This window comes from Carcharhinus amblyrhynchos, chromosome 18 (genome assembly GCF_965287045.1).
Source record: "Carcharhinus amblyrhynchos chromosome 18, sCarAmb.v2.hapA, whole genome shotgun sequence".
NCBI lineage: Eukaryota > Metazoa > Chordata > Chondrichthyes > Carcharhiniformes > Carcharhinidae > Carcharhinus > Carcharhinus amblyrhynchos.
In genome coordinates, this window is record NC_137341.1 from 35,067,164 (window position 1) to 35,093,661 (window position 26,498).

The following is a 26,498-nucleotide window of genomic DNA, read 5'->3' on the forward strand; positions in this document are numbered from 1 at the left end:
CCAGAGTATTCTCTCTTGATCTAGAAGTGGAGCATAAACTAGGAATGATTGATCATTCATTTGAGTTTGTTGGTTTATACACTAGTTTGTGTGTTCAGTAAGGGCTGGAATGAGAAAGCATCACAAGAGATATTTAGTTAAATGCAGCCCAACCCTTTCCCCACTGGAACAATACATGGTGAATTTCTTGACTACATCCTGCTATTCAAACCAATTATTTTGTATTTATCATTTACATAATTGTGACAGCATAAAACACAAAAACAGAACAATTCTTTATTAAAATCTCATACTAACAGACTATTTGAGACACAAAGCAGGTAAGACAGATGCAAAATATAAATCAGCAATTCCAGTACAATATTTTTGTCATACAAAACAGTTAGACCAACATTCAAATATAAACTCTTGTTTCTAACCTCCTGCTTCAAGTTTAGATATTAAGACACAACTTGTTAATTAATCTTAAAGGCTCAGTCAGCTCATAGCATCAGATGGGATATGAAAGGGGCAAATCTCAGTAGCACCACACAAGTTTAAGTTTCCACTGGTTTCATAATCTACAGCACACTTTATTTAAAAATGGACAATGGCTGGCGCAGTAACCATGTGTTCTATTTCTCAAATCTCTTCAATTGTTATAGGAACAATTGGAAACTTGTATCCAACCAGATACCCCAGTTTCAGATCATGCCTCCATGCATGTGACTCAGCTTTTAATTGTGCAAGGGTTGAATGTAAGTAAACAAAACTGAACACCTGAATTTAGTAATAATTAAATTCCAATATTTTTATTTGCCCCCCCCTCACCATTTTTCCTCAAGAAACCAATTTCCTGCCAGTGTAGGAGTGATGAAACATTGCCTCAGCTCCCTGTGTGTGTGAACCCTGGCAGTCAGTAGAGTCAGCCAATTCCATGTTACTCAGGTGTTACAGTCACCTCCCAGAAGGTTGCCACTATCCGTTGTGAGTTCTGTCCACTTCTCTTCCCAGTCTCCCACTTTTACTCTTCATCCACCCTCTCACTTTCCAGCAACACAAATGCAAAAATCACACTTACTTCCTTAGCTCAAACATCTAACTTGCCAAACCTGCAGTCGTATTGTCTCTAACCAATATAACTTATTTTTCACTCAAGCACTTTACAAATTGTTGTATTTTCTCTCTCCTGATTATTTCCCACACCATCTGTAACTCTGTGGTCTCATTCTGATGAAGTGTTCATACCTGTAATTTTAACTTTCCTCTCCACTGATGCTGACTTAAGTTTTTGCAGCATTTGGCAAACACAAAACATAGCTGCCAACATACTCCCTTCTCCAGTACAATTACCCTGTGTTTTCACACATTTTCTTTTTCCAAATAGCTGTATGTGAATGTGGCTTGGGCATGTCAACCAACATTGCAGTATGCCTAACAGGTTATGCAGTGGGCTCCTGCTGGTAATCCAAGACAAACTAGTGCCAGAATGTCAGATTGCCAGCTGGTCAACAGACACTGGAATGTTATAAGAACACTGGCTTTGGCTAGCATAGTGCATTTCTCATTACAGAAAGAAACCAAACCAAGAACCTAGGTTAACTTAATTTCAAACCAAATTTACATTGTGTGAATTCATTTTTTTTTAAAGAGTAGAGAAATTTGTGTCTTGGCTAATATTTATCCCTCAAGTTAAAGAACACTGTCTGGCCCCTCACATTGCATTTTGTGGGAGTTTGCTGTCTGTAACTTGGCTGTCCCATTTCCTACATTTTGAAAAGTGGCCTTTCATAAAAGTTACTTAAGTGGCTGTAAAGCACTTCATGACACAAAGGTGTCTATAAAACAGGCATTTTCCAACCCACTGTCAGCACATCATTGTTTTGGTTCATTCTGTCAGCTGTTGAGTGCAGGAGCGTTTATTTTGTACCGACCTCTCACTTGCACAGTAGCATGGAGAGATTCAGAAATATATAGCATTTCACAACAGGGAGTGTTCAGTAATACAGAACTGAACTACAAAACATTTTGCTCCTACACATCTTTATTCAAAGAACAGTGCTGTCTGTTCCAAAAACTAATTAATATTAAACTTTGTTTTCAACCAGTCCCCTTTGAGGAAAATTACCTCTATCTCCTATTATGTCCACCCACCAAATAAAGGGGATGAGTTGCAGAATACTTCCAGAGTCATGTTTATTGTGCAAGTCTTGACATCAACTGGTAGCAGAATATTGGGCTGTGGGGTCAGTACAAGTTATTTTCTCATCCATTTTCATATTGAAGGCAGTGCAGAGGGTGCAATCCTGGCACCATACTGGCCAATGTAGCACTCGCACTAGAGGAGCCCAGCCCACTCAGTGAAGACCTGAGACTGATCAAGGCCTTTCCTGCTCTGCAGGTCTTGGGACTACATCAGAAAATACCTTCACCTCCCCACCAGCACATATATATATATATATATTAACTATTCATTTTGATATCTCAACATCTACAGCTAGCAAATCCACAATAATTAAAGGTAGAAATACATTTTTAAAAAAGTTGACTTTCTTTGGATCAGAAAGTCACTCACATACACACTCTGCAGCATATTTACAAATACTTTTCCACCAAATAGATCCTTAAATTCTTGGATCCCTTTGAGTGTTTCCTCTAATGGGACACCAGAATTGTAAAGCAATTTTTTTCATGCAAAATAAGTTACATGAGGTTTCTTGTGCCTTTTCAGTTCCTAACACTTTATTGTAACTCCAGATACAACAATACTGGTAATTTCTCTATTCCTTTTGCTGTAACTGACCTACAACTGGATATTCCATGGAGATAGATTTGTATTTCAATCGGTTTTCACTGATCTCTGCTTTTGTTTTGCGGATACAACTGAAAATTTCTTTAAACAAAACTTTATATTCTGGTTGGGTGTTGCTGGACGAGCTAGTCAGCTCCACATTGGGGAGCTGGGCAGTTGGCTCACTCCTCAGCCTCTCTTCACTGGCCAAGTTCTGCTGCTCACTCTGGGCCGCTGTACCAGACTGGTCCTGGGAGAGGCGCTGGGGAGTCTGCACTGCCTTGTGGCTCAGGGTGTCTCTGGGACCATGGCACCTGCTCAGCAGCTCATTGTATTTCATCTGCAGAGCGATGTACTGCTCGTCCACCTCGTTCAGGAGTGAGATGCCTCTCTGGCGCACAGCCTCCGCCCTCCTGATGCATGTCTGCTCGTGGCCCCTCACCAGGTCTTCATCAGAGCTACTCTTCAGCAGGGCCCCATTGGGGTTCGATGGTCCATGCTCAGTCTCCGAACTGTCTCCGTTCACACAAACCCTTATCCCAGAGAAATGCACGAGGTCTGAAGAATCCTTCCCAGTAAACAAGAAGGACTCAGGGAGCAGATTGTCCACCACACTGACAAAGTCAGTAGTTCCTTGACTTCTCTGACGCAATTCCACCACTTTGCTCTCCAGCTCTTGGATACTTTGCTTGTAGTCATCCAAATTGGAGAGGTTTTTCTCCAGCTCACTGTTTTCTTTCAGGAGTAGGGAATACTCCTGCTCCACACACTCCCTCCTCTGCCTCTCCAGGGTCAACTGAGCCTGCAACATGTTCATATTCTTCTTTAACCTCTCATTTTCATCCTCCAGTGGACTAACTTGGGCTTCATCAGATGTGATTTCTGCAGCAAACAGGTGATCATACACAAAGTACCTGTTAAACGAAGCAAAACAAAAAGCAGAAATGTGACTCCAAAGCCCAATATTTCACAATTCGTTTAACTTCCAATGTCTTGTGTTGGTGTTTCCTAGCTGATAGAGGGTGAAAATATCAGAAAAAAAAAGAATGGGGTACCCCATTCTGATCTCTCACTCAGTATCATCGTGGCTGATATACCTCAATTCCACTAATATCCTTCATCCCCTTAGCATCCAAGAATTCATGGACTTCTGCCTGGACTATACTCAATGACAGAACACCCACAGCTATATGGATTAGAGAATTCCAAAGGTTCACAATTCTGAAAGTGAAGACAGCTTTCTTCATTTCACTTCCAAATGGTTGACCCTTTATTTTGAGATTATGACCTCACTCCAGATTCTCCAGCCAAGAAAAACAGCCTCACAACATCTAATACATTAAGCCCTTCTACACTAGCTCTCCCATGGACACATGTAGGTATCTACATTCAGAAAATGGGAACTGTGGGGATTTAAAGGCCACCCCAGACCCTGCAGCACAAAATCCAGGTTCAGGGAGCACTCCACTGACAATTTTAATATCTTTTAGACAAGATATTAAATGGAAAACACCAGATACTAAGCATAGAAAATAGAAGCTGGAGTAGACCATTCTGCCCATTGAGCCTGTTCAACCATTCATTTTGATCATGGCTGATCAAAATCAACATACTGATTCCTCCCCCTACTTTCCCTCCATATCCCTTGATCTCTACTAGAACATTGTTTGTTAGGCCCTCTTTGAATTTGATGTTCCCAATTCTGGAAGTTCTGTTGTGGGATTGGCAGTGAAACTTTTTCATTTCTCAGGAATAAAATCCAAGCCCTGGAGTTAAAGAAAAGTCTGTACAATTTTATTTCAATCCTCCAGATATCAATTTATAGTGGTTGGTTCAAGGATGAACATTGACTCAGGGGCTCAAGAAGAACACCCCTGAACTTCAAAATAATCTCTACGGAGTCATTGGCATCACAAGAGGGGGTCAGTTAGAACCTTGGTTTAACCACCAGAGACACGCTTCAGAGTGCTACCCACTGAGCCACAATTGATCCCCGAGTGCACTGTAAACTTTAGCTCAAGAAGATAAATATGCAATGATCCAAAAAGAACCAAAAGTTCTTTTAAAAATTCAATTTAAGTAACAATATTGACAGAATAAACAATGGGACTTACTTCCGAAGATCGTACAACTCTTTCAGGCATGGAAGACTATGCATTGCCCTCTTCTGCTCGGTTCCTTCCTTTCGTGAGCCATCCTTCAGCTCCTCCAACTGTCTCTGGAGCTCATCTATATGAGACTGTAGACCATCGATTGTCTCCGCCAAGCTACCAAAACAAGAACATATCCAATTATAGTTGATCAGATCAATTGTCAGAACATAGAGCTCTGATGAAGCCTTAGTTTAGAGGATTGTGAATGGAGCAGCTTTATCAATTAGAATTGACCAGTGATTTGGAAGGAAAATTCTGGTGTCTACATCTATATTCTCTTGCATAACAAATATCCCGAGGTACTTCAGAGATTTAGAGCTTGCAATGGTCAAGTTGGAGAATTTATTGTACATGATCAAAATTGTAAGAGTATCTTATCATATAACATTCAAATTCCTTCATCTCTACATTGTCATCCACCCTCCAGAATTCCTTCCTTAACAGATCTCAATCATAATATCAATCTGCCTCTTCTCAGGTGCTGATGGTTTCTCTATTTTTAAACATTGGTTGTTCGTTGCAGAATTTCACATGACGTTTAGAAATTAGTGACATTTGCAATCCAATTTGATGCCAGTTAAGCCGTATGTTTAGAGAGACATGTACAGATCTACCCAAACAAATTCAAAAAAAGCTGTGTAGAACTCCACACAACACAAACTGAATAGCTCTGGATTGCTTAATATTAGTTTAAGTTTAACACACATTTACTCACTGCAGTAACATCTTTAATTTAGAAATGAGCAACAACTTTATTACCAAGAGCAATATTTGGAGGATTAAACTTTGAATAAAGCGAAAGCAACTTTGTTTCTGTACATATGGGCTAAATCATTGAACTAACTCAGCTCAAACAAGTATGGTGGTGGGTTGAATGGGTTGGATGGAGGAGTGAACATTGGAAAGAAAGCCAATGCTGCTGATAGTTAAACCAGAGCCAAAGGGCAATAAGATCAGTCGTGCCTACAATTGGCCTCATTGCAGTTGGGGAGAGAATTGGAAAGAAAACATTCCCCAACACTGTTCAAATGATTATTAAAACCATGCAGCCCAATAAACCCATGTTAATGCAACATGTGGCTATCTGACACCATATCCACCAACTTCCACACTGTTATTTGTAATGTCGGGTGCTTGAGGAACCCTCATGCTGTCTGACCCAAATTCAAATATTCATTAATCCTATGACTACAAGTGGTCAACTAGTTTGTATGTGAGAGATTGTCACGTCAATAGATGAGTATTGCTTTCTTACACAAAGAGTTGCTTTTGGAATATCCACCAAAGCTACCTGGTGGCCAGAGCATGCATTTCCATTTGTGACTGTTAACATATCAAAATTGAATGGGAAATGTTACTATGGCAATTTTCAATTGCAAAGGTTAACACAAAATGTCTGACCAGTGAAAGATTTTTAATGGTGAAGAGATTCTAGTTGCCAAAATATTTTACTACCTTATTATCTTATTCTGTGATGCTTTGCTTTCCGTAACAAGTTTCTGATTGGTCACCTCCAACTCTCGAGCGGTCATGTCGAGCTGCTCGTAAACTTTAGCATGTTGTTCATTCATTTGACGAAGGAGCTCTATCTGTTTTGAGAGATACTGGAAGACAAAACAGAAGTCAGTGAAGTGTCGCACCAAGATTCACATTGCACAACCTGTTATTCCAGTCATTACTAGAGATTGCATTTAAGTCAGTAGGAAACAAGGCAGCAATGTATCAGTGTTACTGGAGAACTCACAAAAATAAGCAACTGTGTTGCACGCAAGGATTCTTCATTGCTCCACCTCTGCCCACTAGGAAGATTCAGGTGTCCAAGAGTTAACAGAGCAAAGCCAAGGCAGAGAAATTAAAGACTTGCATTTTTACAGCACTTTTCACAATGGCTTGAGGTCTCAAAGCACTTTACAGCTAGGCAAGTATTTCTGAAGTGCAATCACAATTGTAGCGTAGGGAACACGGTAGCAAGTTCCTGCAAAAAGCAGTGATAATGAAGCAGATTTATTTTGTGATGTTGATTGAGAATAATTACCAGAGCAGGGGTTGGGAATGGGGGCATGTGGGAGTTGAGAGAGACTGCCCTTATGTTCTATAGAATCTTTTTACATCTGCCTGAGGGGGAAAACTGGACCTCAGTTTAATACCTCATCCTAAAGGTAATACTTCTGGCTTTGCAGCACTCACTCAGAACCACCCTCAAGATGTGCACTCAAGTCCTGCAGGGGGACTTGAACCCAGAATCTTGTGACCAGGTGTATGTGTGTGCTAGAAACTAAGCCACATCTAATAGTTAGCCTCATCATTCTTGGAGGGAAAGAAAAGGGAGTAAAATTAATAGTTCAGCCATAGTGCTGCCAATTCACCAGTTGACCTGGTGATCCCCAGTGGAAAGTATATGAAGATTTATATTGCCCAGGCTACCCATCCTAGTGGATACTTTGAAAACCGTTGTGAAAGGGCTGGAAAACATCCCTTCCTGACTGGACTGTAAAGCATTCATGGTTAGCAAAGGACTGGACAAAGAATCAAATTAGGTCCAGCCCTCAATGTTTCTTTTATACTGAGGTGTTATCCACATTTAGAATTCTTCTCCTGTATTCCCTCCACACTGATTCCTTGACATTGTGACGTGGAGACCAATTGTAACATTGCCAAATTTGCTCACTACAAAAAAATTAGGTGGGAATGCAAGCTGTGAGGAAGATGTAAAGAGACATCAAGCAGACCTGGACAGGATAAGTGAATGGGAAAAAACAGAAATTCAATGCAGAAAAGTGAGTTGATTAATTTTGGCAGGAGAATTGAGTGTGTACAAAATAAAGGGAGAAATGCTAAGGGAAGTGCAGAAACAAAGGGACCTCAGTGTATATGTATATACGTCATTGAAGATGCCAGGATATGTTGAGGGAGCAGCTAGTAAAGCATACATTATCCTGGGTTTTATTAACAGGGGCATCAAGTACAAGAGTAGTCATGCTAAACTTATACAAGACACTAGTTAGGCATCAGTTAGACTAATGCATTCCATACTGGGCACCTTGAGGACAGAAATGAAGAGAGAGTATAGAGGAGATTCACAAGAATGACTCCAGCGATAAATGACTGTAGCTAAGAGGATAGAGGGGAGGAGTTGGTACAGGTTTTTTTTGGAGAAAAGATGGACGAGACTTGTTAAAGGTATTCACGATCCTGAGAGATATGGACAGGACAAATAATAAGGAACTGTTCTCTCAAGAGAACATCAAAAATTAGAGAGCACAGATTAAAATAATTGACAAAAAGAGCAATAGTGATACAAGGAAGTTTTCACCCAGAGGATGATTGCAGTCTGGAACTAACTTTCTCAGAGAATGGAGGAAGCAAGTTTGGAAAAGGAATTGGATTGCGATGTGAACAAAAGAATATGCAAGGTTATGGGGATACGACAGCGTACAATAGGTCAAATGCTTTTTCAGAAAGCCAGTGCAGACTTTTTGGGCTGAATGGTCTCCTGCACTGATTCTGTGACAGTGTGAATAAGTACTAAATTATCCACTTCGATAGAAAGGAAAACAAAGACCGAATTTTTTCTAATTGGAATGAGGTTGGGAAGTGTCGGTGTCCAAAAGGGACCTGGGTGGCCTTCTTCATGCAGCGTGAAGAGCCAACATGCCAGTACAACAATCAATAAGGAAAGCAAATGGTACATTGGCCTTCATCACAAGGGGATTTGAGTACGGAGATAAAGATTTCTTAATGCATTTGTACAGAGCCTTTGTGAGACCAGAGTGTGAAGTATTGTTTTGGTCTCCTTATCAATGGAAGGGTATATTTACCATAGAGGGAGTGCGACAGAATTCAGCAGACTAATCCTTGGGATGTTGAGATTACCATACGAGGAGAAATTGAGGAGACTGGGTCTGCAACCTCTAGAGTTTCAAATAACAAGAGGTGATCTCATTGAAACTTACAATATTATTATGGGCCCTGGCAGAGTGATGTAGACAGCAGGTTTCCTCTAGCTGGTGAACCTAGAACCAGGGGACATAGTCTCAGAATAAGCAGCAGGTCATTTAGGACTGAGATGAGGAGAAATTTCTTCCTGGGAAGGGTGGCAAATCTTACAAATTCTCCAGTCCAGAGCTATGGAAACTCAATCATTGAGCATGCTCAAAACAGACATCAATAGAGTTCTGAAGACTAATGATATCAAGGGACACAGAGATAATGGGGAAAATGTTTTTGAAGTAGATGATTGACCATGATTTATTTGAAGGGTGGGGCAGGTGGGGCTGAATGGCCTACTCCTGTTTCTTCAGGAATCATTTAACCTGGTGAAGAATCGTTCTCATGATGGTTGCAATAATAATGGATGGATTATTCCAATAAATTTTCATCAGGTCAAACGAGAAGGAAGAGGAAAAAAATACATATACCAAAGCTTAAAGAACTTAAAATCAAAATATGAAGTCCAGTAACACCCAATCCTCAAGAGAAGTGAATGGTATCACAATGAAAAGTTGAGATAATGAGGAGTTCTGGCAATTATGCTGTAAATCCATTTCTTTCAGAACGGATGTGCTCAAATTGCTCTTATTTGCTATTTTCTGCTACAAGACAATCCCACACCCCTACCCTGTTCAATAATAGATTCAAATCTCCTTAACTCCTATATAATATGAAAGAGGAAAAGTTGGAAATGGCAGAAATCTGAAGTATTCCCACTCAGAATCACAGAGCCCCATCTTCTGTTTATTGACACTGACCGACCTGCCAAGCAACTCCACCATTTTCTGGATTCATTTAAAAGCTTAACATTCATGGGCAATTTAAATGGAGTAAGATGCACATTTTACAACTTGCCATAGCAGGATCTGAACTGCCAGACTGCACCCTCCCTAGACTGCAAGATACAAACTCCTCTGACGGCCAAGACATCGACCAGAAAGTTTCCAGTTCCAAACTGTACCCTGCACTGAGCCACACAACCTCAAAGGGTCACTCACCATCCGACTGATGTTGATAAAATGTTTTAAAGTTTAAAAAAAATCCCAAAATATTTCATGGTAGTTATCGACAAACAGATAGAATCCCTACAGTGCAGAAGGGAGGCCATTTGGCCCATCAGGTCTGCACCGACCACAATCCCAGCCAGGCCCTATCCTCATAACCCAATGCATTTGTCCTAGTTGGTCCCTCTGATATTAAAGGGCAATTTAGCATGGCCAATCTACCTAACCCACACATCTTTGGTCTGTGGGAGGAAACCAGAGCTCCACACAGACATTGACCCAAGCCAGGAATCAAACACGGGTCCCTGGCACTGTGAGGCAGCAATGCTAAGCACTGTGCCACCATGCTGGCACAGTTGTTAGCATTGGGGGCAGGTGACTAATATTTGACTGTAGAGATGTTTTAAACAAGGACAGAGAGAGAGAAAGAGAGAGAGGCTGAGAGAAGAAACTCAGTTTAGGATTCAGGCAGCTATTAACAGTGGAGTGATTAAAATTGGGAACGCACAAAGGGCAAGTAGGGGTCTTGAGGTGCAGTGGGTAGCACCTCTGAGCCAAAAGCTCTAGGTTTAAATGCTACCCAAGGAAGATGCATTCATATCATAGGCAATAGGTTTGAGTATTGACCTGAAAAATCCTTCCATGGTAGGTGGAAAGAGTGCAAAGATTGCTGGTCAGATATGCTTGATGCGGAGTGGCATCTCTGAAACTATAAGCCTCTGGCCACAGACTAATGACTAGTTGCCGGAAAACCTCACTACGTGAACAGGTATAAGCAAGTCTGCTTTGTGCACCACTCAGTGTAGGAAGAGAAACAAATGAAGACAGCAGAACTGGATGAGCACAGAGACCTCAGAGGGTGGTGGGGCTGAAGAAGATTACAAGGATTGGGAATGATTAGGCCATGATGGCCTTGAAAACAAGGCTGAGCATTTAAAATTTTGGAAGCAGTGCATGTAGCAATGAAAGTTAATATTCCATTAAAGAATGAGATGCAATCAAAATATTTTAAATTCTAGCCGCATCTCCACATACAGGCAGTTACCAATCATCCAACTGATTCAACGATAAACTTTTAACAAATGGAAGGGTAAATTGTATTTTGAGAGCTGTCTGTTTTAATGTTGATATTGTAGGCTTGTCCAGTTTTCTCCTGGAGTGGAACAGCTGTAGATTACATCAGCATCTGGAATTAGACACAGCAATCCAAACCATAGCCAGCCTGATTCTAAACAGGAAGCAGTGGTTGAGATTGTTTTTGACATTCCTCACTACACCACACACTGTCTGAACATGTTCCAGTCCTACGGCCTTACTGGGTTATTGCATCATGTTCAGTGGGTGGATCACCTACCACTGAACATTTTTACTTCTCTCCCTTCCCCGCCGCTATCTCATCTCTCCTCGTTGTGACTTCATCTCAAGTCAACATCAATAAAAACAAATCATGCAAAGTGGTAATAGTAATCCAGATCTGTGGAATAATGCTTCAGGGGCAGGAGTTCATATCTTGCAACAGCAGCTGGAGAATTTAACTTATTGATAAATAACTTATTTATTCTGACCATGATTCTCAAAAAAACCCACCTGGAGGAGGAATTCATATCACTGTACCTGGTCTGGCCTACATGTGTCTCCAGATCCACAACAATGCAACTTGCTCTCTACTGCCCTTTGAAATGGTGTAGTGAGCAGGCTTACATTCCATCAGGAAAACAGGAACCCTAGGCGTGCCACTGCAGTGGCTCAAGAAGGTGGTGTACATCAGCACCTCCTGGAGGGCAGATAGGTCAGGGCAATAAATGCCAGCCTTACTAGTGATGTTCTCATCCCAAGAACGATTTTTAAAAATGATTAGGTCATTTTATGTCATTATGATTTGTGGGATCTTGTTGTGCATCAATTAGCTGCTGCATTTTCTACTATACTTTCAAAATTAAAGTATGTCATTGGCTGTACAGAGCTTTGAGATGTTCAGAGGTCATAACAGGGGCTCCAGATATGCAGGCTTCCTCAAAAAAAAAGTAGAGATTGTGGATTTCAATGAGCCTGCTGAATGAGTTCTATTATTTCAGTTATCAATCGATTTCTGCTCGAGTCACAGATTGGACACATTATTAGTCAAGGTGAAGTCTTTAAAAAGGCAGTGAATGCATGTAAATATAGATAGGTTTACAATGCCCAGAGTGGAGAATCTGTCTACTGACCTGGGAGAACTGCACTCAATGCAAGGAACTCGTGCTTTTCAAGGTATCATAATATCTTGAAAAAAATAATCTAAATGATCAAACCTTGAAAAGACAAGTTTATTCAGTGCCTCAGTTTAACCAAATAGAATCATAGAATTCTACAGCGCAGAATGAGGCCATTTGGCCTATCGAGTCTGCACCGATCACAGTCCCATCCAGACCTTATCCCCACAATCCCATGCATTTACCTTAGTTAGTCACCCTGACTCTAAGGGACAATTTAGCATGGCCAATCCACCCAACCAGCACATCTTTGGGTATAGCAACCAAAATGTTGTGGCCAACTCCCCCAGGCACAGAAGGTCTGTGTTGCACTAAGAAGGTCTTAGTACAACACAGACATTTAACATCAGTTCCTCTCAACAAAATGATTCTCAGTGTTATCCCACAGACAACTCATTCTCAGCTTTAGACATTTCCACACCACTCTCCAGCTCCTCCCCTCACTTCAATGCACCATCTTTGCCTAAATCTACGGAGAGTCAAAGTAAACATTAACAAGTTTAAACTTGTTGCATGAATTCAGAGCATTAAGAACAAAATTCCTCTGCAAATTGTGGCAGTTTCAGTTTCAGACATTGGACACATCGTAACACCGGATTTACTCTGTTAAACCCAAACATCTGGTGGCGGTTGCCTACGAGAGAGCTCCATCCCCAGGATGATAATCCACTCTTATCCTAATTGGTGTCCAATCCAAGTGAACCTCCTCCGCTGTGTTGTCATTAAAGGGACAATCACCACAAAGGCACTATTCAAAAATTAGTTCTGATCAGTATTTATCCCTCAATCAACCTCACTAAAAACAGAATATCTGCTGTCACATGATCACATTGCGGTTTGAGCGCGCTTGCTGTGCACGAATTATTTGCCTCGTTTTCCACACTAGAACGGTGACTACATTTCAGAAGTAGTTCATCGACTGAAGCGCTTTGGGACATCCTGCAGCTGTGAAAACCGCTATATAAACGCAAGTTTTTTCATTCCATTTCACAGTAACTTTGTTGCAATGTTAATGTAAGCCTAATAAATAACTAATAAATAAACTTTATCAATCATGTCACTTGACTGGTTTTACTACAAAGCTTAAAGAGAACAAATGCTCATTTTCAAAACAGAAAGAAAAATACTTTAGAATTCAGCAGAAGTAGGAGTAGACATCACATTGCAGGAGCCCTCTGTAAAAGTTCAATTTGTTCTTCTGCAGGTTAGCTTTAATTCAAGATCCACCAGCTCCCATGGTGGGATTTGAACCCATGTCCTCAGACCATTAGCCTGGGCCTCTGGATCACTAGTCCAGCAACATTACCACTCCACCACCATCTCTCTACTGAAGAAATGAGAGAGAAGTATGACAGATTCAAAAGCAGCAACTCCTATGTACACAATAGACGTATTCACCTACCAAGCCACTGATGCCAAGCTGCCCCCTTGCATTTCACAAACATTACTAAATCCCAATCATTGAAGTGACCCAAGATCTTATGTGGTGTAGGCTGCATAGCACCAATGCTGACCCAGGAAACTGGTGAAAAAGTGAGCAGAGTGGAGGAAGAAAAGAGGGAGAGAGGACAAAGCACAAGACAGTTCTGGCAAACACCACATTATTGATCAGTAACAGGCAGGAGAGGGGGAAGATCATTTTTTGAATTAATGCTATTGAGTGGCACAGGTCTTGTATAGCCTCTGTGATCACTAGTGCTTTGTGTAATCAGAGAACAGTAAAATAACAGAGCTTAGTTTCACACAACAAAAAGATCTCTGCATTAAAATTGCTGGGTCCATACAGACACCAAGAGCTGCAGGAAGATCACAATGCCTGCAAACAGCAGCAACCCACTCAATAAGAAATGAACAAGCCTGCAGCAGAGCAGAGGCCAAGAGGCACAGTGGTTAGCACTGCTGCCTCACAGCGCCAGGGACCCGGATTCGATTCCCAGCTTTGGTCATTGTGTGGAGCTTGCACATGTTCTACGTCTGCAATGGGTTTCCTTGTGCGCTCCGGTTTCCTCCTGTAGTTCAAAAAAGTGTGCAGATTAGGTGAATTGCCTATGCTAAATTGCCCCTTAGTTTCAGGGAGACTAGCTGGGGTAAATCATGGGATTATGGGGATAGGGCCTGGGTGGGATTGTGGGCGGTGCAGACTCGATGGGCTGAATGGCTCTTTCTGCATTGTAAGAATTCTATGGATTCTCCCATTTCATTTCCCTCTTGCTTCAGAAAGGAAGGATACAATCCCAATTCAATCCGATGGGCTGCACTGAAAGGCCGGGATTTTGCATTCCAGGCCCAAGTCTTGTGGGCAGGAGTGTTTCCAGCCGTACAGCCCTGTTGGAATTCATGCCCAATTGCTCAGTGATGTGGGGCTCATTAATTATACAGTAGGGGGTTTCCTGACCTATTGTGGGGCAGGGCTAGATGACGAATGCTCTATCGTACCCAGGCATCACATTTAAAAGGCACCCACATATCACAAACCACTGGGCCACCCAGCACAGTGGCTAGCACTGATGCCTCAGCCCCATGGACCTGGGTTTGATTCCCTGTTTGGGTCACTGTGTGGAGCCTGCACATTCTCCCCGTGTCTGCGTGGGTTTCCTCCCACAGTCCAAAAATGTGCAGGTTAGGTGGATTGACGGCAGGGGCACTAGCATGGGCAAATGTATGGAATTATGAGGATAGGGCCCTGGGTGGAATTGTGGTTGGTGCAGACTCAATGGGCCAAATGGCCTCCTTCTGCATTGCAGGATTCTATGATTCATGATCCTATAAAACCCACTGTGAGGAGGTAGGCCGATGATCCCAGCAAGTTCCTGCCTCTAGATTCACATTCCTCATAGAAAATACAAACATGAAGAGGCCATTCAGCCCTGCTCCACCATTCATTATGATAACTGATCATCCAACTCAGTAGCCTGATCCTACCTTCTCCCAATTTCCCTTGATCCCCTGCACCCTAAACGCTACATACAATGTTTTGGCTTCAGATGTTTTCTGTGACAATGAATTCCTCAGGCATCACTCTCCGGGTGAAAAATTTTCTCCTCAATTCAGTCCTAAAAGATTTATCCCACATCCTTAGACTGTGACCCCTGGTTCTGGACTCCTCCACAATCGAGAACATCCTTCCTACATCTATCCTGTCTAATCCTGTTAGAATTTTAAAGGTTTCTATGAGATCTCTCCTCACCCTTCTGAACTGCTAACGTAGTAAGAATGGACAATAAATATTGGCTTTGCCAGTGGCACCTACTTCCCATGAATGAATAATAAAGAAGTTACACTTTCAAATCAGACAACTGGCAGTAAAAGATGAGATTATTGAGGCACTTGATAAGACTTTCTTCTGAATGCACCTGTACAGCAAAGATTAGTTTGATAAGAACACAAGACAACAGAAGTGCAAATACTAAGGGGTCTCATGTCCTACGTTACATGCTCACACAAGACAGTATGTCCAGCTGGCTTGATACCACAAGCCAGATCTATGCTGACTACAGCACTCACTCCTTTAAACACCAATTCACGCTTTGTTTTCCTTCACAATCATTGAGATGAAAATAGAGAGTCCTCTCACCTCAATCTCTTGGAGCTGCTCCTGGTTGGTTCCGTACATTTGTTGAAGGGCTTCCTCCAACTCCGTATTGCGATCCAACAAAGTTTTCCCTAATTCAGCTGCCAGATGTAGGTCTAGAAATGAACAAAAAGCAGTTCAATCCTCAGAGTTACCAGATACAGGGAAACAAGGCCATTTCAGCCTGTCACAACTCATCAATCATGAACATTGAGTCATTTCACTCTTCCACAACTGCCCGACCCTCCCAAGTTCATTACTCTATGAACGGTATGCTTTGCCTGTCTTGCATGCAAGAAACAATACTTTTCGCTGTATAGCAATACATGTGACAATAATAGACAAATCAAAAACAACATAAGGTTCTTATTTTCATAGTAATGCTCAGATGCAGAATACACTCTGATCAGAAATTAGTTATTCCTGCTTTGATTGTGTGTCCTTGACTCAGCGTGAATTAATTTGAAGTCTTGTTTCTGGATTCACCCCTTTCTGCATGGTTTAGTGACAAACACACAGGATGGGGTGGGAAGATGAAAAGGTGGACAGGTCACAACAGAACCTTCTTATTTTAGTTATGGCCCCATGTTCCTGCCCATCGCAAACATCAGAATTGCTCAGATATCAGCTCTCCCAACTCCAACAAGGGTTTCTCTACTTTTCCTATCCTATGGTTAAGCCCCACATTGTCCAAGACTCTCACTGTAAGTTGTTCCAAAGATTATTCCCCAGAAAACACCTTCAACAGCAAGGTTGCACTAGCAGTTTGTTCTTTTTTATGCACACAGTCAGATAGATTAGGCCCAATCCAATGTCAATATTTGATAGTTGCAGTGTCACATCAGCCCATCATAAGTCAGTAGTAAACATTACATATGTGCACAAACACCCAAAGAAACACTTTTCAGTGCCACGTGATTCCAGCATCAAGTGTAGTATTGACATGCAGTGCTTGTTGAAGTCATTAGGTTACATTTTAGCTTCATTTGAAGTAATTTTTCAAAGTGGCATCTCAGCCTTTTGGCTAAGATGCAAATGAGATCAAGCCTTGGAGCCTGCTCCAATCAGCTTAGATCATGTAGATCAAGCCCAAGGCAGGAGGTGAGAGCCCTGTCTTGTCAGCTTGGATCAGGAATGTCTCAACTTGTTGAGACTCTGAATTGCACTTGATGTGATTTGAATTGGAATAAAAACAAAAACAGAGAAACCATCAGTGAAAAGAGCAAATAGCCTTGAATATGGCAATTAGACAAGTCCCTCACCATCTCCAGAAAGATAGTAACCTCGCTAACATTGGCTGTTCAGACTGTCCGCAGCTAATATGGAAAATACCCATCCTTGCCAAATATCAATGGGTAGCATTCTTGCTGGGGACAGAAAGTTGTGGGTTCAAGTCCTACCCCAGTGAACTGAGCACCTAACCAGTAGGAGAACTGAAGGAGTGCTGCAATGTCCTTTGTATATAACATTAAACTCTCCGTGGCAAGACTGGATGGAAATTCAAAGAGCGGGGAAATTGGGCAATATTTACCCATTAGCTAACATCACAACAAGAAACAAGATGATCTAATCGCAGAGTGTTATTTGTTTTAAAATCAGTTGCTTCATTTTCCTGCATTCCAACTTTAAAACTAACTTATTTACTGTAAAAGGATGTGGGATGTCCCAAGATCATGAAAAGCGCCAGTTGATGCAAATCTTTCCTTTCACCAGAGACATTGAAACTGAAAAAACGTGAAGCATCTTAGAGAAGCTGGCAGGATGTGTAAAGATGCAACAGCGACAACAAACCACATAGAATCCAGTAAATGCCACACAAAGCATACAGAGAAGGTCACTGCTTATAAACAGGCAGAAAATAAAACTAAAGTACTGGAAATCCAAACTAAAAACAGAAAATGCTGGTCAGGGAGCACCTATGGGGTTAAACAAACTTAGCTCTTCTCTTGCCACAGGTGCTGCCTGTGTAATATTTCAAACATTTTCTGTTTTTATTACTGAACGAGTTAGTCAAACTCTGAGGTTACAGCTCCAAATCTTACAAAAAACTCTCCCATTAATTTTAGCAATCTATACTCTGATTGATCAAACATAAAAACTATAATCAGGAGGAATGTTAATCTTGAAAACTGACAACCCAAAAAAATGCTTTTGAATCTCCAGCGTTAACCATCAGGTTACTGCAAACAAGGAGATGCACGTGTGATCTGACTGGCCTTGTACAGCCTCAGTACCACGTATAATCCTAACAGATATAATGCTCTTCCATTCTAGTCTACAGTGTTACTCAGCTTTTCACTAGCTGCTTTAATTGCCTTGCCTCGCCTCGTTTCCTAGACACCAGCAGTGAGGAGCACTCGATTACTTCGAGCCCCTGGAGTCTCTCCGAGTTAATCTGATTCAATAGGAGGCAGCAACAAAGAAACTGGGAATCCATGTTGATAAGACAGCTCACTCTACATCCGAGTCTTTCACACATCATCATCTCCGCATTACTCAGCACATCTTAACGCTGACTCCTGGCTGCATTCAAAAGCTTCCCCCTTCCAAATAGATTTTTCAGAGGCAACTTATCATAGAACCCCTACTTCTTTTAACTACATTCGTCCCAGGGTAAGTGAGACAAACGCCAGCCTGGATGTCCAGGTCAAGAGCAGATGGACGGGCAGCCGGTATTTCCATCGCCCAGACTCACATTTGGAGGACAATCCACGTGGGCAAGATTGCTGAGCTGTGGATCTGAAGCTAGCATGTCACAATATTCAAGGAGAGAGAGAGAGAGACAGAAAATCAGTGGAACTGAGGGACAGGGTCTACCAGTAGATCATTAAAAGGAGCTGCCCCAGGACCCTTACACTGCTAATAAAATGATATTCCCAAGTGCCGGCAGATACCACACCATCTGACTGGTTTAACACATTTTAATTGATATATACGAGCACACCTTCGCCAGTATCTAATCCATCCCTTTCCAAATACTGCAACTGTTTCCGATTTGTACAGTAGCTTATTGCAAATTGCCAAAACACCTCAGGCAGTCGGTATATTTATTACTCGGGTAATGACAACCCTGCCCACAAAACAGCAGTAACTGTTTGGTTGTCCCTTACTGCACGGGTAAATAGGAGACTTACCAGAGGAGTTTCCAGATAATAAGAGGGTTTGACAGTAAATAAGGCGAGATGATTTCCAGTGACAGGACGCTCGGTGACCAGAAGGGACAGATTTAAGGGAATTGGCAAAGGAACCAGAGGAAGAAATGAAATGATTTTTCTACAGCAGCACTCCCCGTCTCCGAGATGTGGTCGGGGAATACGCTATCTGAAATGCTAATGAAAAAAGATCCGACTCTGAAATCCTTGAAAAGGAGAAATTTGAACGGCAGTGGAGAAAGTTCCATTCACCTGTTTGAATTGCTCTTTCAAAGAGGCAGCATGGGCACAAAGGGACGAATGGCCTCTGCCTATGACTCCCCTCCTTGCAGTAAAGACTCATCATTGGTCTGCAGCACTCCCTCCCTCAGCCTAGACTCTCGGTTCAAACCACATCAATGGAGAAAGTTCAAAGCTAAATAACTGCACAAGAACTATTAGAGTGGATTGCCAGATAAAGTACCAGGGAAGGAATGCTTTTCCATTAGAGAGTTCATCCTGTCACTGGGACATCGTTTCCATGGAGACTTTTCTCCCCAGTGCAAGACATTGAGAAAAGGCGCGCTGAGCGAGAGAATTACAGCCCAGAGAGAGGAGCACCGGGACACTGGAGCCACAGAGAGGGGGAAGAACACAGGGCATTGGAGCTACAGAGAGGGGCGGGGGAGCACAGGGCATTGGAGCCACAGAGAGGGGGGGAACACAGGGCATTGAAGCTACAGAGAGAGGGCGGAGGCGGGGGAGCACAGGGCATTGGAGCCACAGAGAGAGGGGGGAGCACCAGGGCATTGGAGCCACAGTGCGAGGAATACAGGGCATTGGGAGCTACACAGAGCGAGGAACACAGGGCATTGAAGTTGCGGATCTTTTTCAACCACCCACTTCCCGATTGTTGGGGTCAGACCCGCTGGCCACCTCCCCCTCCCCAGCCTGTTGGTATCAACAGGAGGAGTTTAAAGGTGATTTTTGAAATTCACCTGGGAATGTTGCCTTTGTCCCGGCGACACAGAAATAAAACTCATTGATTTGAAACTGGGGAACGAGCAGAGGGAGTGGGACTAATCGGGTGGTACAGAATGTGCTAGGACAGACACCATGGGTCGAATGGCCTCGTTCCGTGCTGCACACACCGATTGGATTGAATTGTACTTTTCAGGAAAATCAAACCTCCGATTGATGATGACAGGTTGGGAAGAGATTACTTCCTTTGCGTTAAGAAAAGCAGACAGTGTATGTGTGTTTGTGTGAGTGGGAAGGACGCTATTTCCTTTCATCCCAGTTCAGACCAGACAGATTGAACACGATTCTTAAGAGACAAATACTGAGGAAAGGTTAAAACATTAACATTAACTGCCTGTGCTTCCAGTATCTTCTCTGCTTTTAACTTCAGGTTGGCAATGTGTTTTTGAATAAGAAAGCTCGCGGGTTAAAGCTGACAACACGTAACCCCTTTTCCCGGTGCCTGTCAGCCAGCACTGACCCAGAAAGGCGCCTTTAAACTTTAAACTCACCGTGCTCCATATTCTGCTGCTGCTGGTACCACGGTTCCTCTTCCCGGAGTTCAAAATCTTCAATTATACTGTCGGTTAACATTTTTGCTTTTTATTTTCTTATGAAGTGGCAGCTTAGAGACAGAGAGAGGTTACTGAAGGTGGCTCGCCCCAGCCTGCAAGACCGCTGGCGCCCGCCTATTGCTCAGTTCGGATGCTGTTGTATCAAGTCCTTGTCTCTGCTACATGGACGCAACGTGGCACTCAGCGTCTGTAGCCGGCAGCTCCCAGACTGGGGGATTCCGCCTGAGACCCCGCCCTCTGTGTAACAATTCAAATCACAGCCAATCAGCACGCCTACATTCACGTGACTGACAACCGCCTTCCTGGAGTGCTGGGTTAAACTTTACCACAGACCCAGGCAGATCACAGATTTATCAATGAATCTCTGTCCTTCCTGCCACTATCTCAACAGACCCCTTACTGTCTTGTTACTCCGGTTGTTTATCTGTACTGGGATCTATTCTCGGGGACCAAGGTGTGGTGATGCTGACGAATGTTTTGTTCCGAGTTTCATTTCCACCCTGCCACAGAAACAGGGGAGCTGTGGGGAGAGGGACACAGGGTATGAAAGCTGCTTATCCTCTAGTTTTTATCGACCCCAGCTCTCCTGGAATTACTCACTCCCGGATTGTAGTGGCCAGATCCGCCGGCTACCACTCTGGCAAGGTCACCACTTTTTGCCATCTCTAATTGTCCTCGAGAAGATGGTGCTTGAACCATCTGCAGTTCATGTGATGCTGTGGGCACATCTAGTGTACAATTAGGAAGGGAGTTCCAAGATTTTGACATGATAACAAGAAATGGGGTTATAGTTCCAAATCGGGCTGGTGTGCGACTTGGAGAGGAATTATCAGGTGGTGCTGTTGCCATGCACCTGCTGCCCTTTCTTTCTAAGTGGTAGAGAATGTGAATTTGGAACATGCTGACAAGGGAGTTTTGGCAAGTTGCTGCATCGCATCTTGTAAATGTCACCTAGCGACAGTAAGCCATTGGTGGAGGAGAAAATGTTTAAGGTGGTAGATGGAATGCCAATCATTTAAATGAAGTTTATTTATTAGTCACAAGTAAGGCTTACATTAACACTGTAATGAACTGTGAAATTTCCCCAGTCGCCGCAGTCCGGCACCTGTTCGGGTCATTGCACCCAACCAGCACATCTTTCAGAATGTGGGAGGAAACTGGAGCACCTGGAGGAAACCCATGCAGACACTGGGAGAATGTGCAAACTCCATACAGGCAATGAATCGAAACTGGGTCCCTGGTGCTGTATAGCAGCAGTGCTAACCACTGTGCCACCATGTTGTTCATTTACTACATGGGATTCAAGGATATTTAAACCAGTGACTGGGATTCAGACATGGCTCAGCAGATAACTTTCTTATCTCTAATCTGAATTCAAGGATCCTAAAAGAAATAACTACAGAGATAGTGGCAGCATTGGTTGTAATTTTCCAAAATATTGGAACTATATTCTGGAGATTTACCAAAGGATTGGAAAACTGCCAATGTGACACCACTATTCAAAAAGGAAGGGAGGCAAAAAGCAGGTAACTGTTGGAAAAATGTTGGAATCAATTATTAAGGAAGTAATAGCAGCACATTTGGAAAATCATAATCTAACCAAGCAGAGTCTTTTTGCCTTCTTGAAAGGGAAATCACATCTGACTAATTCATTGGAATTTTTTGAGGAAGTCTTAACCAGAATGGATAGAAGTGAACCAGTAGATGTGTTGTATTTGGACTTTCAGAAGGCATTCAACAAGGTTGAACCTCACAAAGGGTTAAATGATTAGAGCCCATGGTGTTGGAGGTAGCATATTGGCATGGATAGAGAATTGGCTAATGGGCAGGAAACAGCCAGTGGGGATGAGGGGTTCATTTTTAGGTTGGTGACCTGTAACCAGTAGGGATCCACAGGGATCAGGCCTGTGGACAAAAAAAATGGCAAATAGAGTATAATGTGGGAAAATGTGTAGTTGTTCATTTTGGATGAATAAAAGAACAGTATTATTAAATGCAAAAAAACTGCAGAAAGCTGCAACACAAAGGGACTTGGGGGTATTTGTGCATGAAACACAGGGAGCTAACACCTAGGTACAACAGATAATCAGGAAGGCTAACGGAATGCTGCCCCTTATTTCAAGGGGATTGGAGTATAAAAGTAGGGAAGCCTTGCTGCAACTATATAAAGTACTGGTGAGACCACAAATGGAGAATTGTGAACAATGTTGGTTCCTTTATTTAAGAAAAGATATTACTACATTGGAGACAGTTCAGAGAAGGTTCACTAGGATGATCCCTGGTATAGAGGGATTGTCTTATGAGGAAAGATGAAAAAGGTTGGGACTCATTGGAATTTAGAAGAATGAGAGGTGATCTCATTGAAACATATAGAATTCTTAAGGAGCTTGAAAGGGTAAATGCTGAGAGGATGTTTCCCCTTATGGGGGAGTCTAGGACCAGAGGCATAGTCTCAGAATAAAGGAGCATCAATTTAAAACTCAGATGAAGAAGAATTTCATCTTTCAGAGGGTTGTGAGTCTTTGGAACTCCTTGCCACAGAGAACAGTGGGGGCCGAGTCCTTGTGCATAGTTAAGGCTGAGATGGATAGATTTTGGATCAGTAAAGGAATCAAGGGTTACAGGAAAGGGCAGGACAGTGGATATGAGGAATGTTGGATCAGCATGATCCTGTTGAATGGTGGAGCAGGTTTGAAGGACTGAATAGCCTACTCCTGTTCCTATTTCTTATGGTCTTATAGTCTTAGGCTCAAGTTTGACCCCAGAGACTGGACTTAGACCTGTAGGTCCAGGTCTGGCCAGGTCATAAAGCTGCTACCTCTTTTCCATAATCTACTTTGTGCCCAGTTGCTTCTGGAGAAGCATCTTGATGAGTCCACTGATACCCTAGATACTTTCTCTGACTACTGGGTACTGCAAACTGTTGACAATTAAATATTGGTTTAGATAGGAAGGTGTCCTTTTGTTTTGGTGGTTTTTCATTTTGGCATCATTTTAATTTGATTTAACTGTTCTATATTAATGAGGCCCTAAGGTGTTCATCCTTTATTGGCCCATCAAAAGGTTCATTCCAGAAACTTGAGCGCATAAATCTCAGCTGAAACCCTCAGTAGTGAGGGAGGGCTACAATGTCTGAGGTCTCGTTTTTCAGATGAGACATTAAATCAAGGCCCCAGCTGCCTTCTGAGATTGACACAAAATATCTATGACCCATTTTCGTTCCCCCACCACCACCACACCAACAAGTGTCCTGACAAATGTTCATTCAACCAATATCACTGAAATAGAATATCTGGTCATTATCACATTGCTGTTTTTAGGAGTGTGCTGTGTACAATCTGACTGCCACATTCCCTACAGTACAATTGTGGAAATTTATCTTTGTAAACTTTTGTGTTGTAATGATGTCCTCTTGCCCTTGGTGGTGATGTACCTCCACTGGAAGTATAATTAGAGCCCAGCATTTCGTACACAGGCATTTCTCTTTACAAACATGGTGAAATTATAATTGAAAAAAACGTTGACAGAGATGCACACAGGAATAAGATTTTAAATATATTTTTGTGCAAGCACAGGATACCAATGCTGGTATTTTGAGGATTATATCACACAATTCCACAATTTCCCAGTCTGTGAAAAGTTAGATCCACTGAATTGGTCTACCGAAAGGCTTCACCTAACTTATGTAATTTGGCTAGAATGCAAATGATTCCTGAGTTCAGTTACTCACCATTTCCTCATTCACTGATGTCCAAAGGCATTGTCATTGACAAGAAGCAGGCAACTTTTATTTGTGCAGAATGCAGGTTGGCACCTTAAACTTTATAAGTGAGCGATAAGACCCAATTGACTGATCTTATTTTCTATAGCCCTTTTAAAATATAGAAGCAAAGAACAACAATATGGAACCCCAAATGTAAATGGTCACGTGTTTTAAATTCCGTAATCTTTTGTACTATTTTGAGCAGTTCCAAGAGGACTGAGCATTGATATCTTAGTAGAAACCAAACAATAACTCCAGACTATTGTATTTCCAATCATCTCCTCAAACTTCCACCTTTGATACTGAAAAGACAACTCTTGACTCCTGCTTTGTATAATGTACTGGTCCATGCTGGGCAATAGCTCCTGACCACCCCAATCCTGTGACAGATAGCACAAGAAACGACAACTTGTCTTTGTTATGTATGTTGGGGCATAGTACCCCAAAGGGAATGGGTCCTGTGACCTAGGATGTGGGATGAGCTGGCTGAGTGTGGAGCAAGTGGACTGAATGACACCTGGCTTTGGAGTAGTTCTTGAAGCGACCCTTAGTACTAAGGAATTTGACAGTCTTCTTTCAGATACCAACTGTGGGGGCAGAGTCCTTGCTTAGTACTTGGGGCAGAATGGTGACAGGGTGTTTAGCATTGCTGCCTCACAGCGCAAGGATCTGGGTTCAGTTCCAATCTTGGGTGACAGTGTAGAGTTTGCATGTTCTACTGCGTGGGATTCGTCTGGGTGCTCCAGTTTTCTTCCACACTCCAAGGATGTGCATTAGGTTGACTGGCCATGCTAAATTGCTCCTTAGTGTCAGGGATTAGCAGGATAAAGACATGGGGTTACAGGGATAGGACCTGGATGGGATTGTTATGGGTGCAGGCTCAATGGGCCAAATGGCCTTTTTCTGCACTGTAGGAACTCTATGATTCGAACATTTTCTACCGGTCCTATCCTTGCCAGTCTACTTTCAGTGGATCTTGATTTGTGCCTTGATGTAAAGCATAAGATTCCACGCACACTCCGGCCCCCCCCCCCCCCCCCCCCCCCCCCACCCACACACACACACACACACACACACACACACACATAAAGCTTCATAATGTTACTCTGTGAATTCCCAGCTCTCCTTTGAGGAATCATTATACCAGACCACTGGAAGTTTTCAGTCATTCTGGCATCCTTGAAATCACAATGCACTGTCTTTATTATCACTGACATTGACATGGCTACTGGATAAATTCTGAAGCACAGGTACTTCAGTAGCAACAACAAAGTGGATTGAAAATAGAGACAAAAATAGTCATGACATCTGCATGCCAATGAGCTGTTATGTTTATCAGAGCTACCAACGTGGGCAGTAATTTATCCTGGACGTAATAAGGGCCAAAAGTGTCCAAATCTATATCAATCTCCACTGATAGCTCGATGAGTAAAGCAACACCATAGTTAAGAAAGCCCACTACTTTCTCAGAAGACTAAGGAAATTTGGCATGTCAACTATGACTCTCACAACTTTTACAGGTGCAACACGAAAAGCATTCTTTGTGGTTGTATCACAGCTTGGTATGGCTCCTGCTCTGCCCATGACCACAAGGAGCTACAAAATGTTGTGAATGTAGCCCAATCCATCACGCAAACCAGCCTCCCATCCATTGACTCTGTCCACACTTCTGCTGCCTCGGCAAAACAGCCAGCATAATTAAGGACTCCACTCACCCAGGAAATTCTCTCTTTCATCTTCTTCCGTTAGGAAAAGGATACAAAAGTCTGAGGTCATGTACCAACCGATTCAAGAACAGCTTCGTCCCTGCTGCTGTCAGACTTTTGAATGGACTTACCTTGCATTAAGTTGATCTTTCTCTACACCCTAGGTATGACTGTAACACTACATTCTGCACTCTCTCATTTCCTTCTCTATGAATGGTATGTTTTGTCTGTATAGCGCGCAAGAAACAATACTTTTCATTGTATGTTAATACATGTGACAATAATAAATCAAATCAAATCAAAAGCATTCTACTGAGTCCTTAGAAGAAGAAAAATCCTGCATATGTATATGCTTAGAACATCCCAAAGTAGCTGACAGCTAAAATGCAGCCACACTTGTTAAATGAGGCAAAATAATTTACATGTAGCAAAGTGCCACAAAAAATAATTAGATGACTGACCATGATTATTTTTAATGATGTCAGTTGAGGAATAAATATTGACCAGGACAAACTCTTCTGCTCATCTTCAAATAATGCCATGGAATTGTTTACCTAAAAGGG

At 42.3% G+C, this 26,498-nt stretch overlaps 1 protein-coding gene across 1 annotated transcript; it reads right to left on the reverse strand.

Annotated features, from left to right (window-relative positions):
* Positions 1–262: 262 nt before the first annotated feature.
* Positions 263–20,639, reverse strand: LOC145355018 (cerebellar degeneration-related protein 2-like). Its single transcript, XM_080206789.1, has 5 exons — positions 20,404–20,639; positions 15,744–15,856; positions 6,379–6,527; positions 4,885–5,037; positions 263–3,684 (listed from the first exon to the last, which is right to left on the reverse strand). The coding sequence occupies exons 1-5, from the start codon at positions 20,483–20,485 to the stop codon at positions 2,760–2,762; spliced, it is 1,422 nt and encodes a 473-aa protein (XP_080062915.1). The 5' UTR covers positions 20,486–20,639; the 3' UTR covers positions 263–2,759.
* Positions 20,640–26,498: the final 5,859 nt, after the last annotated feature.

Bases quoted from the DNA above. Each gene is read 5' to 3' on its own strand.
- LOC145355018 (XM_080206789.1), bottom strand. From the start codon at position 20,485: ATGTTAACCGACAGTATAATTGAAGATTTTGAACTCCGGGAAGAGGAA. The intron at 15,857-20,403 runs GTGAGTTTAAAG...GTTCATTTCTAG, and splicing joins GCAGCAGAATATGGAGCACG to ACCTACATCTGGCAGCTGAA. The intron at 5,038-6,378 runs GTAGTAAAATAT...TTGTTTTGGTAG, and splicing joins TCACAGAATAAGATAATAAG to CTTGGCGGAGACAATCGATG.